At 36.3% G+C, this 12,798-nt stretch overlaps 1 protein-coding gene across 3 annotated transcripts in view; it reads left to right on the top strand.

The window, feature by feature from the left end:
- Positions 1-12,798, top strand: part of ANOS1 (anosmin 1) — a 143,172-nt gene that overhangs the window by 72,043 nt on the left and 58,331 nt on the right. For all 3 annotated transcript variants that reach the window (XM_062603838.1, XM_062603837.1, XM_062603836.1), the window contains 2 exons: positions 5,810-5,872; positions 8,936-9,158. In XM_062603838.1, the coding sequence (XP_062459822.1) occupies positions 5,810-5,872; positions 8,936-9,158 (286 nt within the window). The remainder of the gene's footprint in view (positions 1-5,809; positions 5,873-8,935; positions 9,159-12,798) is intronic.

Genomic DNA, 12,798 nt, shown 5'->3' with positions numbered 1-12,798 from the left:
AATAAAACATATATTTCAAGGAAAACCAAGAAGTGCTCCCTAAAAGGATTTTAAAGACCCAGATCACTCTAACCAAGTAGCACATTCTTTATTGACAATTTAAAATCTAAGACCTGGCTTTCATTCAAAACCAGCTCTACAATTAGCAATACTTCCGGATAGTATCAGCCGGGTTCCCAGTGTACATGATAATGTCACAGAATAACCCCAGCTGTAACTAATTTAATTAAGACTTGATCCTCGAATACAAAATCATTCCTTTTCACCAAATCATGATGCTCACTGACCTACAGGAGAAAAAACAGGCAACACAGACAGGAAACCTTTCTCTGTCATTTAACCTATTTGTTTATTCATTTACAAGGGAAATATATTACTAGTATAATTCTCATGAGAATCTATTTAACGTGATCAGAGGAGTAACTCCAGGTAGCCACATGAAGCTGCTATTTTACATAAAAGAATACATTTCACAATTGGTTGTTCCTATTAGACTTTCAAAGCTTTGAAGGTATTTAAACCTCTCCCAGTCTACATCAAATGTAACTGAATTTTGGGAGCTAAACTGTCACACTGAGTTTCTAGAAAGTTGATGACTGGTGCTCCAGTGGTGATTCTTAACTACTTTTATGTGTAATTAATATTATTCTATTCTGCTAAATTATTTACTTATAAGTATAGCTTGTAGAATTACACCGTGTCTTCCTGAGTGCAGAAGTACCAAATCAGACTGGTGTCAAGTTGGAGAATCTAATTTGGTCTTTGATTCAAACAGTAAAATAAATAGTGATATTTCTCTTGGGCATTAATAAATGAGTTGTTTCTTCTAGAGAGAGAATGTTTGAGGCTTGTTTTGTGCGTGTAAGGACCTTTTGGGAAAGTATAATCCAGAACTAATAGGAAATTTATTTTTTTAATTGATGTGGCAACATTTTTAAATTATTAATCTTCCTGATGAGTTGCCTCAGTTTTATAATGAAAAATAGTTTAAGTAAATGCATCCTGCAGAAAAGTAGTTGTTCAGACTGTTCAGAAGATTTTGTATGATGTGATATTGCTAATATCTGATATTGTTCTACCAAGCTGTTAAGTAATTTAGACTGGGTAGATACTCAGCTGTGCATTTACTGTTCTGAAAGCAAAAAATTGTGTTCTTCAGACAACTCACAGTCCACTGAGAAACCCATAAGGTAACAATTCCTATTCCTACTGATAGCAGAAGTAGATAAAAAAAAAAAAGTCTCAAAATCACTTATTTCTGTCTTGCGGTCTGTTTGTATTTTTCATTGTGTTTGCTGCCACTGTGCTGAGATTTGAAGATTGAAAATTGCTTTTCTCACAATTCCTTTTGGCGTAGCCATATATTTAAGTGTAGCCATCACAAATGTATTCTAAGAGTAATGAACACTATGTTTTCCTTTGGTTAAATTCCTGACCCCAACAATTTTCTCTGCTCAGTACCTGACAGTGAGTATCTGCATTTTTCAGGTACCATATCTTCAGGAGGTGGCAGGTTCTTAGGAGACTGTACCCTGAAAGGTGGCTATTTTAAGCATCTAAGTTCCATTTAACTAAACACCTTAGGAGATCACAACACTTAAATGTATGTTGCAAACATCAGTTTTAATTTCTGACCTTGCTGTTATGGACAACTGGAATGTTGAATGATAATGAAAAGGATAATTATATTCCAGCTGTAACACTTAGTGTCTGTTCTTTTGGCAGGAGTTTGCGTGTGACTTACTTCCACTTTGGTGAAGGAAGAAGCCTTACCAGACAAAAATATTGCTGTTTAAATAGTTACAACATTCAACTATTTAACTTTAACATAATATTTAAATAAATATTCAGTATTTGAATAAATATTTCATTACTTAAATGATGTTTACAGTTCTTTAGACTTTCAAAATTGCTGTGTTGGTGCAACTCTCTCCCTTTCATGTCAAAGGCAACATATCCTAAGCACAAGTTTTGGTAGACTATTTTGAAAATCCCTTTATTAACGAATGTAAATGGCATCCATCATGTAATAATCTCATAGTTGCTTTATTTAGAATTTAAAAATTAGAACAAAGCCCACTTCTCTAACAGAGCCCTTAGCTGCATATTTTTAATTAAATATAAAATAAAATATTTTAAAACAACTTCTTCCCTGAATGAAGCAGTACTTTGCTATTGTTCCTAATTTTATACAGTCTAATAACAGATCTATAGTACTATCTGATATATACTTTTATACTTCTGTGTGTATGAAAACTCTCCCCAGCCCCCCCAACCAAGGATGACAAATGCTGTGGTACTTTCTATTAGCACTCCTTTTGGCTTTTGATGCAATCACTTAGTACTGAAAAACAATTCTACAGCAGTCTGGGTAAAGAAAGCAAGCCTACAGCTTCCAGGTTTAACCACAGCAGATGATAAAACAGGTCCTTTAGGAGGATTCAATTTATCAAGGCCAGTGTGATTAACACTCATCATCTGAAGAATGACATTGGCCACTAATGATGGGTTCAACACTGTGATTCATCTCTCTTCCCACCTCAGCAGCAGAGCAGCCTTCATGGTGGTGCCAGGGCATTAGTCAGCAGTAGCTCCAAGGGAGCAGTGGCATCTGCTGAAAGAACTGCTGGAGCGCTTCCCATGCTACTGTCCTTCCGCCTGCTGATGGTCTGCCACCTACATGGCATACATCAACATATAAGTTTAGCTTCTGAGGGCAGGTGGTAATGTCTGCAAGGTATATTTTATTACACAAAGTAGAGCCAGAACCAGCTGCCAGCTGCTGCTTGGCCTAGATTTCTCCTTATCCTGGATAGAGAATTTCAATATCCTTTTAACGGGCACACACATTTGCACTAATCCAGAAAACCTGGATGTGTTTACCTGCTGGGTGAAAATAGTTTTATCATGGGTGATTTAGGTATTTCCTTGACACTATTCTAATTGGTGAGAAATGCTGTGTGCTTTCCTTTCAGACATCAAGGCTAAGCTAAAGAGCAGTCAAATAACTCCTGTTGGTGTGGAGAAACTTTGAGTCAGGCCTCTGCTGATTTGCTTTGAAATTATTAGAAATGTATTACTAAAATTTTAAATATTAAGTTGTATGCTTTTTTTTTTTTTTTTGTATTCTCTGAAGACTTGGATTTAAAAAAACAGGTGTTATTGCCAACTGGGTCTGACTCACATTTTCTTGACTATAATTTTTATTATGCATGGAATGATACCTGTCAGAAAATCTTCACTTGCTGTTGATATAATGGGAGAGATCCACAATGGAAGGAGAAATGCTTTACTTTTATTGTGAAAACATTGGAAAATATTCTTCAATAGACTAATCTTGATGCATGTTCATAGCAGAGCATGCCAAAGATGAGAAAAACCCACAGTCTTTTGCAGAGAAAAGATAAAAATCAGAGTTACAAATGTAAATGGGGTGAAAAAGTTTAACAGAACCAGGCAGGCTAAAGTTTATGAGGACAGAGAGTCTGCTGGAAAGCTGAGTTGCCTGGAAAAGGGCAAATCTATTTACACAATAGCTCTTCTTCAGAACTAACATGTATATAGGACATTGGATCTGGAACACATTTAACTCTTCATGTAAAAAATTTTTTTTTGTTCATATATAGGTAAGAGCATGCACTCTAATCGGAGCCTATAAAGCTTATGATGGAGGACTTACGGCTTGCTACATCATCTGTTTTTCTTGGAGTATTCTGAGAGCAATTGTACTGAAGGATACTGCTCAGCCCTGGTTCACTTTGTCCATCTGTCCTTTGAAGTGTCTGAGTTGAGATGCCCATCATCTCTGCCTGCCCTGATGGCAGGGGATGCTGAAAGTAGTCTGGGCTGTCCTGAGTGATTATTGTGACAGAGTGGCAGCCAGACAAGGCATCAAGTGTCGGAGGTTACTTATATAGCAGGTAGAGATACCTTGGTAAAAATGCCTTGAACAAACCCTGTGAAGCATACAGCATCTTGGTCTTTACTTCCAGAAATATGAACTGTATTGCTCTAGAGCCTGCAAGTAAGGTGGTCTGGTCAGCGTAAACTTGGTCCTAGTTGTCATCTCAATATTGATATGTTGGTATAAATAAGCTCTCTGTGCTATGCAGCAGTGAAGCAAGGATATGAAAATCCTGAGAGCCTTGGGGATCATTGACAAAGTCTAAATGTTGCCCATTTTGACTTTACAGTATTTTATACCTCTGTAATTTGTACATCAGACAGGAGAACTGCAAAATTGGCATGCCAATGGTATTGAGCTTAAACGTACAGTAACTATGCCATAGGAGGAACCAACACTCTGGAATTAAATAAACTTACAGATTTCAGTGACATTTTATGATGTATCCTTCCAATTACTTTGTATAAAGCATACATATTGTGAATTTTGAAAAGCTAGAGAGTTGAGTCTCACTGTAGTGATAAGACAAGGGGTAACGGGTTAAAACTTAAACGGGAAGTTTAGGTTGGATATAAGGAGGAAATTCTTTCCTGTTAGGGTGGTGAGGCACTGGAATAGGTCGCCCAGGGAGGCTGTGAATGCTCCATCCCTGGCAATGGTCAAGACCAGGTTGGATGAGGCCTTGGGTGATATGGTTTAGTGTGAGGTGTCCCTGCCCATGGCAGGGGGGTTGGAACATGATGATCTTAAGGTCCTTTCCAACCCTAACTATTCTATGATTCTATAAAATACCTATATATATATATATATATGTATATATATGAAATGTTTAAGTGGTATTTGTCATTGCTGAAATACGTATCTCTGTGACTAATGGTTTTATTATATTTTCAGGCTTTATCACTAATAAGAGAAATGCTGAACTTTAAAAAAACTAACTTTTTTAGTATATGTATGATATAGGTGGTAACCTATGTGTATTTATGCTTGGTTTTGAGTAGCGTAAATGCATATAGATCCAATCTAATACTATGTATAAAAGAAACAAATTATATAAATTCTGAATTGCATGTCAAAAGCCTTTCTTTTTGGTGCAGTAAGTATCTTTTGGTGCAATAGTATGCACTATTACCAGAAGGAGTAGGTGATATTAATTCCTAACAATTACATAATTTTCCAAGATTGTATGTCTTAACAAAGGCAGAGAAAATGTTTCTGGATGTGAGTCTGAATTTATGTTTCAGCTGCAGAAAATGTTAATAGTGTGATTTTTCTAAACTGTGAAGCTTGACTTTGGTTTGCAGAGTTTGAATCTTAACTCTCTGTGTAAACATTGCAGTAGAGCTTGCAGGTGAAGAAATGATAATGTGGTACTTGAAATAAAGTGGTTTGCTAACAGACCAGTGAACGTTGTCTATTTATGCAGGAATAGTGGTTAAACCTCTGCTATGAAGTTTACTCCATAGCTTGATGAAATAATTTCTTGCTTGGGAAGGCAATACGCCCATCAAATCTTTAGGCTGGTCAGCGAAGGGAAGATTTAACTTCCTGTAGTTGAGAGTAGTGCTTTTGACATTGTCTCTGTGATCTAGTGACACAGTGTTAAATGGTATTAGGACCTAAATTCAATAATGTGGAAAATAGGATGGCATATAATCGAGCGAGGCAAGTGCTTTGTACAGTAACAAAAACTGAAAATATTTCTTGTAATCTAACCATGGCTTGGCATGACCTTGCTCTGACACCATGACTCAATGACAGTCTTATCCTCAAGAGAAGTAGAGTTTTAAAGCCTATTATTAACTTCCTATAGGCCAAACAAAAAACTGGAGAAGAAATGGGGTCATTTCTGGTTGTTTATTTCTTTCTCTTTCTGACACTCCTCTTCCTCCTGATTTTTCCTAGTGCCTGGAGCCCTGCAAAGAGTCCTGGGACCTAAAGAAAAACCATTGCCAAAGCTTCTGTGATGTAAGTCGGCCCAAGGGCACTCTTTCTCACTTTGCTCTAGCGGTCTCTTTCATTTAAATTATTACTTTCAAGGAGACAACTAACAAACATGTAATTTTCACAGCATTTGCCTACATTTGAATAGGTACACATATAACAATTTAGCTATATTGGGGTTAAAAATAAAAAAAGGATTTTTTTCTTCGTTTTTTGCCTTTTTTTTTTTCTGAACAAATGATTTCTCTCAGCTTAAAGTTTTAAGACTTGATCCAACCACACTTACATAGCTTCTCTCAGAAGGTGCTGTTAAATCCTTCCAGTAAGATGCTATTTCTACCACATGCTGTTCTATCTTTTCTGGCCATAGAAAGAAAGAGTAAGAAAGAGCATCTTTGTTTAAAAGATAAAATGTCATTGTGTGAAAATCCTAGGGCAAGGTAGCTAGAACAGATGCTTTCCTGTATGTGAAAGTCAATCTGATTTCTAGAAAAGAAAAAAATAAATGGTTTTACTGGATTTGAAACATGGCTCTGCTGAATTGGTGAAAGTCCACACTCAAAAGTTACATTTCTGAGGTGGTTTTAGGTACAAAATGGAAATATAATCTCAGTAGAATTTTGCTTTATTATGACTAAATCAATATAAAGATACAACTTTAATCAAGTCTATGAAAGTGTATGTTTACGAAGCTTATTCTATAAAAAAGTAGAAGGGACCTTAATCGAATAACGATCTAGCTGCTAATACTGATGTAACTCCTCCCTCACCACTCTCAGCACTATTTTTTCCAGTACAAGAGCATGTTTTATGTCTAAATGACTTTAAGTATCATGAAGATGTTTGGGAAAAAGCTGTAATTTCAACTAAAAATACCACCAATTTATGTGTAAATAGGGATTACTGATCTACGTATTTACAAGACAAAGTAATTTTTTTTCATGAAAACCGATCCTTGTATGAACTTTTTAGCACAAATTAATTGCTGCTTCCTCATACACAAAACTCTAGGGTAGTGTAATAAAGCATTTTTAGTGGATGTAATTTATGTTGATCTCATACATCACTTCTCAGGCTGTATGTTTCCAGATTTGGGTGAAAATATGTATAAAATTGGTTTAAAAGGAAAACATTTGTAGAACACTGTTCTACAGTAGTTAAAAACAGTGACCATCCTTCCTTGATTAGTGTTTTGTGGTTGAAGCTAAATTTAGAACTTCAAAGGCCCTTAATGAAGAGCAGCACATTTAGCAGCTAACTGAAAAATGAGCTGTGAAATAGGGTGAGGAGGAGAAGCCTTGAGGACGTATTATGCCTCAGGGAGCTATAAAGTTTTTAATTAAGTAGCTGCAAATTTGTGACGTTTTAGGATTTGAAATTGGTTTCACACACACCAAAGCACAGGGCCACTTTCATTTCTCTCAGACTCATCTATGATCCATAGACATTGTTTGATTGAATTAAACAAGGCTGTTTTCCTTTGAGAGTGTTTTCAATCATTTTGTATTTTGCAAAAAATCTGGAAGCAACAATTTAGCATTTGTTTCTCAAGGTCCATGCTTGATATGTTACTTCTTATCTACTGAATGAGTGCACTAATGTTAAAGCAACCTTATGTGTGAGGAAGAAAGACAGTTTACTTAATTCCTTTTTTTCTCCCTATAAATTCACTTTCCTGCTGGTAGCTTCTTAACTGGCTAACCATGGGATCAGGCGCATCCCAATGGCAGGAACAGCGTGAGCCCATGTGCAGAGATCACAGGGTCAGTAGGAGATATAAGGACTTCTCATTTTGGTATCCATATGGTTAAGCCATAACACCCAAATGCATCTTCAAAAGCCTGATTCAAAAATTCTGGACTGCTCTGCAGGACAAGATGGGAGAGGTAATGTAGTGGCATTGTTCTTGGACCAAAAAGTCACTTTTGAGCATAAACTGACACACAATCTGTGAAACACCTGGGCCTCCATAATACTGAAGTCTTTCTCATTTTGCCAGAAATATGAGAACAGTAAAAATAAGAAAGTAACACCCTTGAAGATGGAAGGAAGTTGCAGAAGTTATATGAATAGTTGGATGAGGACTGGGTTATAATTTCTGTGTAGGTTTAGGAATCTGTAAATCAGATCTGTCAGAGTGGAAGGTTTTTGTTTACTCTGAGATAGAAAGGCAGGCTGTAGATAACCCCAGTTGCATGGGTTGCCCATCTACAGTTGCATGAATCACTTTGAGGGAATCATTTTAGCTGGCTTTGCACCAAACTAATTAAATCACCAGATAAAAGAGGATATGAAATCCCCATGTAGTACACAATGTTCTCACCAGGGTGATATATCCTTTCTCAATACAGTTTTAAGTGAACCTTGCAAATCACTGAGTAATACACATGCTATAAAATGTCTATGCACTGAAGCAACTGCTCATATATCTAGGACTTGATTTCTTTGAAAAGTAGCATTTGCTTTGATCCTTAATCAATATATTTAATGCTTATTTTAATCTGTATTTTCTGTTAATATTTTTATCAGAAATGTAGTTCCAGTTCCATGAAGAATTACACAATTACTAATATGCTGGCAAGGACATAAAGATGCTGCAAAATCTTCTCATAGCCAACTCAGTTCAAACAGTATAATGAAACAAGATTGCACTTATTTATCTAGAGTGGTATTGCATCAGATACTGTGGGTAAAGTGTTATGAAGTACAAATGGAGGAATGTGGGTAGTCTGAAAAAAAAAAAAGAAGACCATCTGACCATTGCTTCCCTTTTGTTTTGGACATGTTTTTGATCTGGCATTGAGCAACTTTGTAGCCAGCCAGTGTGAGCAAAACAAGGGAAAGTTGGCAGACAAAACCAACTTTATTCCATTAAAGATGGTGGTCTTACTTGAGGGAATTCATCATTCTGTACTTGGAATGATTTTTTAGAAGTGGCTTGAATATGTAAATCTTCAGGGATAGTCTTGCAAAAGCTGAGAATCTGAATTTTTCTTTAGGAGGTCTTGGAAAAAGTACCACTTTTTTAATTAATTATTTGGGTTTGACCGGTTGAAAACTTTATGTGTTCTTTTGTTTTCTCTTTAGCCTCTTTTCCCCAAGAAGAATTATGAATGCCTAACTAGCTGTGAATTCCTTAAGTACATCCTGTCTGTAAAGCAAGGGGACTGCCCAGCACCTGAGAAGGCCAGTGGTTTTGCAGCTGCCTGTGTTGAAAGTTGTGAAGCTGACAGTGAATGTTCGGGAGTGAAGAAATGCTGTTCCAATGGATGTGGGCATACGTGCCAAGTTCCAAAAAATCTGTACAAAGGTAGAGATTATTAATATGTGTTCATATTGGACTAATAACTTCATTCCATAATAAAGTCTCCTCAGAAACCAGGTCTTTCATTTCAGATGAGTTTGTACGGTTGGGAAAAAAAGGAGAGGTGCCTGTAGAGATGTGGTAGGACACTGAAAGAGTTGAAAGCCAGAGAAAAATGTTGCTCAGCTTTCTGATTTTTATTTTTATTTTTTTTCCCTTGTGAAGCCCATGTCTGGAAATCTGTGGAATGTAAACATGTGACTATTATGAATCATCTTAAGCAGAACAAACTTGCCAGTTTAGGTGAAGTCTCACTTAATTTGATGGAGATGAGAGAGAATGCAGCAGGAAAATATTTACCAATAAATCGTCCAAGTCCTATTAATCAAACAATATTTTTTTTTATAAGCCAAGGAGGTAGGACTACCAAATAGGATATGTGAGATGAGCTAGTAAAAGAACAAATTAATGTGGTATATTTGGCATTGGTGTTATTAATGACTTAAAAAAAAAAAAGTGAAAGATTATAATATCCACATATGTATATAGATTTATTATTTAAATCTAAGGCAGTATTATTAAAAAAAATTTAATCTGAGTCCTGAGATTCTGTAAAAAAAAGTTTTCCTTGACATCCATGGGCAAGAACTTTTATATGAAGAAATTGTTTGCTTAGATAAACTCCAAATTTTAATTTCTTGTAATTATAAAAAGCTTTATACATGGAGATATTCTGAAAATGTGCTTCTAATGCAGAACAATTAACATTTATGCAAGGCATTTTCTTGTTCTGCAGAGTTGGAATGTTTTGTTAGAAAAAAAAACCCAACAAAACTGGATATTAATCAGTTATTATTCTGATAGTATGGGCTCTCTGTGGAGAGCCTAATCAGCGGAACTCTGAACTAAGCTCCAGGCTCCAGGATTTATTTCTATGGATGGAAAAATAGTGAAATATGTGAAGGAGATGGTGATTTTAAGTTCATTATTTTAATTGAAGTGGTGATGCATGTTTTTGAATGTCCCTAGGGATGAGAATGTATGTCAGAAATAATGTGCTTTGATTTTTTGAATCCCTTCATTGTGTGTACAGAATGGGCTGTCATGAAACACGATCTTATTTACTTACATGAATAGAGAAAGTTTTATCTAGAAGTCATAGAGGTTGAGTAAGCATAAGTTTGATGAAGATAGTACTCAGAGTATTTTGAACAGCAGTCAGTACTGTGATCTAGATTTCCAGTGCAGAAGGGAAATTCTCTTGCTTCTAAGATACTTCAGAGCAGCCCCTTTACAACTGTAAGGAATTAACTCTCTTGTACACAGCACCTTTCAAAATGAACATTATTAAAATTGATTACTTAGTTATTTCTTTCATCTTCTTGAGACAAATGATCAGAGTGATAAACTGGCATTTGTATTGTACATGTAATGATTTACATGATCAGGCTTCATACCAAAACTGCAAAGCATTGTGGTAAATGTAATAACTGAAAAAAGGTAAAAACAACCAACCAACCAAATGAAATGAGACTGCATGCTTTTGCAGAGGACATAGGGTATGACAGCGTATGATATGTTGTGTAACTGCACACTGGAAAGTCTACTACTGTTCAGCCTGATTATATAGGAACAGAACTAATCTCTAACATCACCTGTCTGCAGGAGGTGCTTGCTTGTAAGAGCATACATATATGTCTTGCAAAGGAAGGGCAAGCCCAATACCTTGCTGCCTTCTCAGCTCTTCAACCTGTCTTTCTGCAACACAGGACAAATAGAAGCAGAGCAGGCTTGCTATTCATTTTTTCCAGGGGTAAATGACCTTCCTGTCACTGAGGAAGAGCAAACTTGGAAAGCACGTCTAAGGTCTAATGAATAGGTTTAGTATTTACTCTTATAATTTTGACAACACTCACAGCTGGAAAATGAATACAGATTGAATCTAAGAGTCTACAGGAGTCCCTATAGTTTTACTGTTGATCAAGCTCATAGTAGTAACAGCAGCAGATTTAAAATACACATCTGGATTTACAAACTGGATTTGCCCTCTAGTACTGAGTGGTAAATCCCAATTCTGAAAGAATATTAATGTAAGTACACTGCCACCAAAGTCATATATTGCAAATGTTGTTAGATTAACATAACAAGTTTGGTTACTTGTTACCTTAATTGTTTATTGGCTTTCATTCACTATAATTTTTAAACTGTCCATTGACATTGTATTTTTTCATCTTTGTTGGGAGTATTCATAATCAGTTACATAGTTTTCACATTTTTATTTCCCTTTACTGGAGATATCAAATATTCTGTCCTACTTTTCCTCATCTTCCTTCTTTATATCACTTCAACTAGTGAAGGACTTTAGAAAGTGTCCCTTCTCCATGGCCTATCAGGTTTTTGTTTTCTATATGGACATAATGATGTTATAAACAACAATGAGTGCCTGAAGAAGATTTGGTACTTTAGAAATAGAAATGGGAGCAATATCTGTGATCAGAAATATAATAGTTAAAAAATGTAGGAAAAAAAAAGGGAATGAAGAGAAAAGGATGGAAAATGTGTGATTGCATTCACTTTGTCTAATGTGCACATATGCATTCCCCAAGTGAGGGGACAAGGACATTTATATTCTTCTACACACAGCTGGTGACAGGTGAAAACATTACCCATCATCTTTTTTCTGTTCAGAAGTTAGTGGTCTCAGATGTGATGATACACCTACTTGTGTGAACTTTTCAGGACCTCTTTTTAACAGAGATTTAGGGTTTATGCTGTCTAAAGCAGGCTAACTAGTTTTGTATGAGATGTGTAAGGGAACAATCCATATAGCAGACTGAACTGCAGTTCTGGGCAAGGTAAATTGTGATGAGAAGATACGCCATTTAAAGGTTGTGACGTTACGAACACATCACAATAGGGCAGCTAGAGCCAAATGGTCACCCATAGTTTAAAGGCTCTATTCATGCTTAAAGAAAAATAGTTTTGTATTAAAAAACAGTGTACAGTTTTAAAAGTGCACATCTCTGAGTCTTTGAATGACTGTGTTACAATGGTACAGATGCCAGGAATAAACCCTTTACAGTCCAAACCCCTTCCATGGAAACATGCATTCCTGTAGATTACATTAAAGATACAGATTCTTATGAAGGACCAATGTGCATTTATGTTTTCATGGCGTAGCAATACACGTGCTGTTTGAAAGACACCTTTAGAAACATTTTTCTTAGGTTCTGGTATTGCAGACGTACAGCAATCAGATTTGAATTCTTCAGTTAAGAGCTGTGGACTTCAGAGGACTAATTTGTTCCAGCATGATGAAAGGGCCGACCATTTACATAATAAAAAGCACATTGAAGAGTAATTTGGTCTACACATCTGGATAGTATATTGATGGTGCTGGCTATACAAAAGTATTTTAAAATGCACTTGTGCAGTGCTCTCGTTGTTTGTGCTGCTGCGCCCCATCTGCGCGCAATTACGTAACACCAGAGAGGCTGATTGTCCTGGGTTCAGCAGTAGCAGTCATGTTTCTCCTTCTTGGTAGCTGGTGCAGTGCAGTGTTTTGACTTTCAGCTCGGGAACAGAGCTGATAACAAGTGATGTTTTGGTTTGGCCAAGGACTTTGTGAGCCTCATGCTCTGCCAGG

This window comes from Pezoporus occidentalis, unplaced genomic scaffold (assembly GCF_034315485.1).
Source record: "Pezoporus occidentalis ecotype Australia unplaced genomic scaffold, CSIRO_AGI_Poc_V1 ctg81, whole genome shotgun sequence".
Lineage (NCBI taxonomy): Eukaryota > Metazoa > Chordata > Aves > Psittaciformes > Psittacidae > Pezoporus > Pezoporus occidentalis.
Note: the sequence above shows the minus strand (reverse complement) of the source record. Positions and strands in the feature narration are given on the sequence as shown.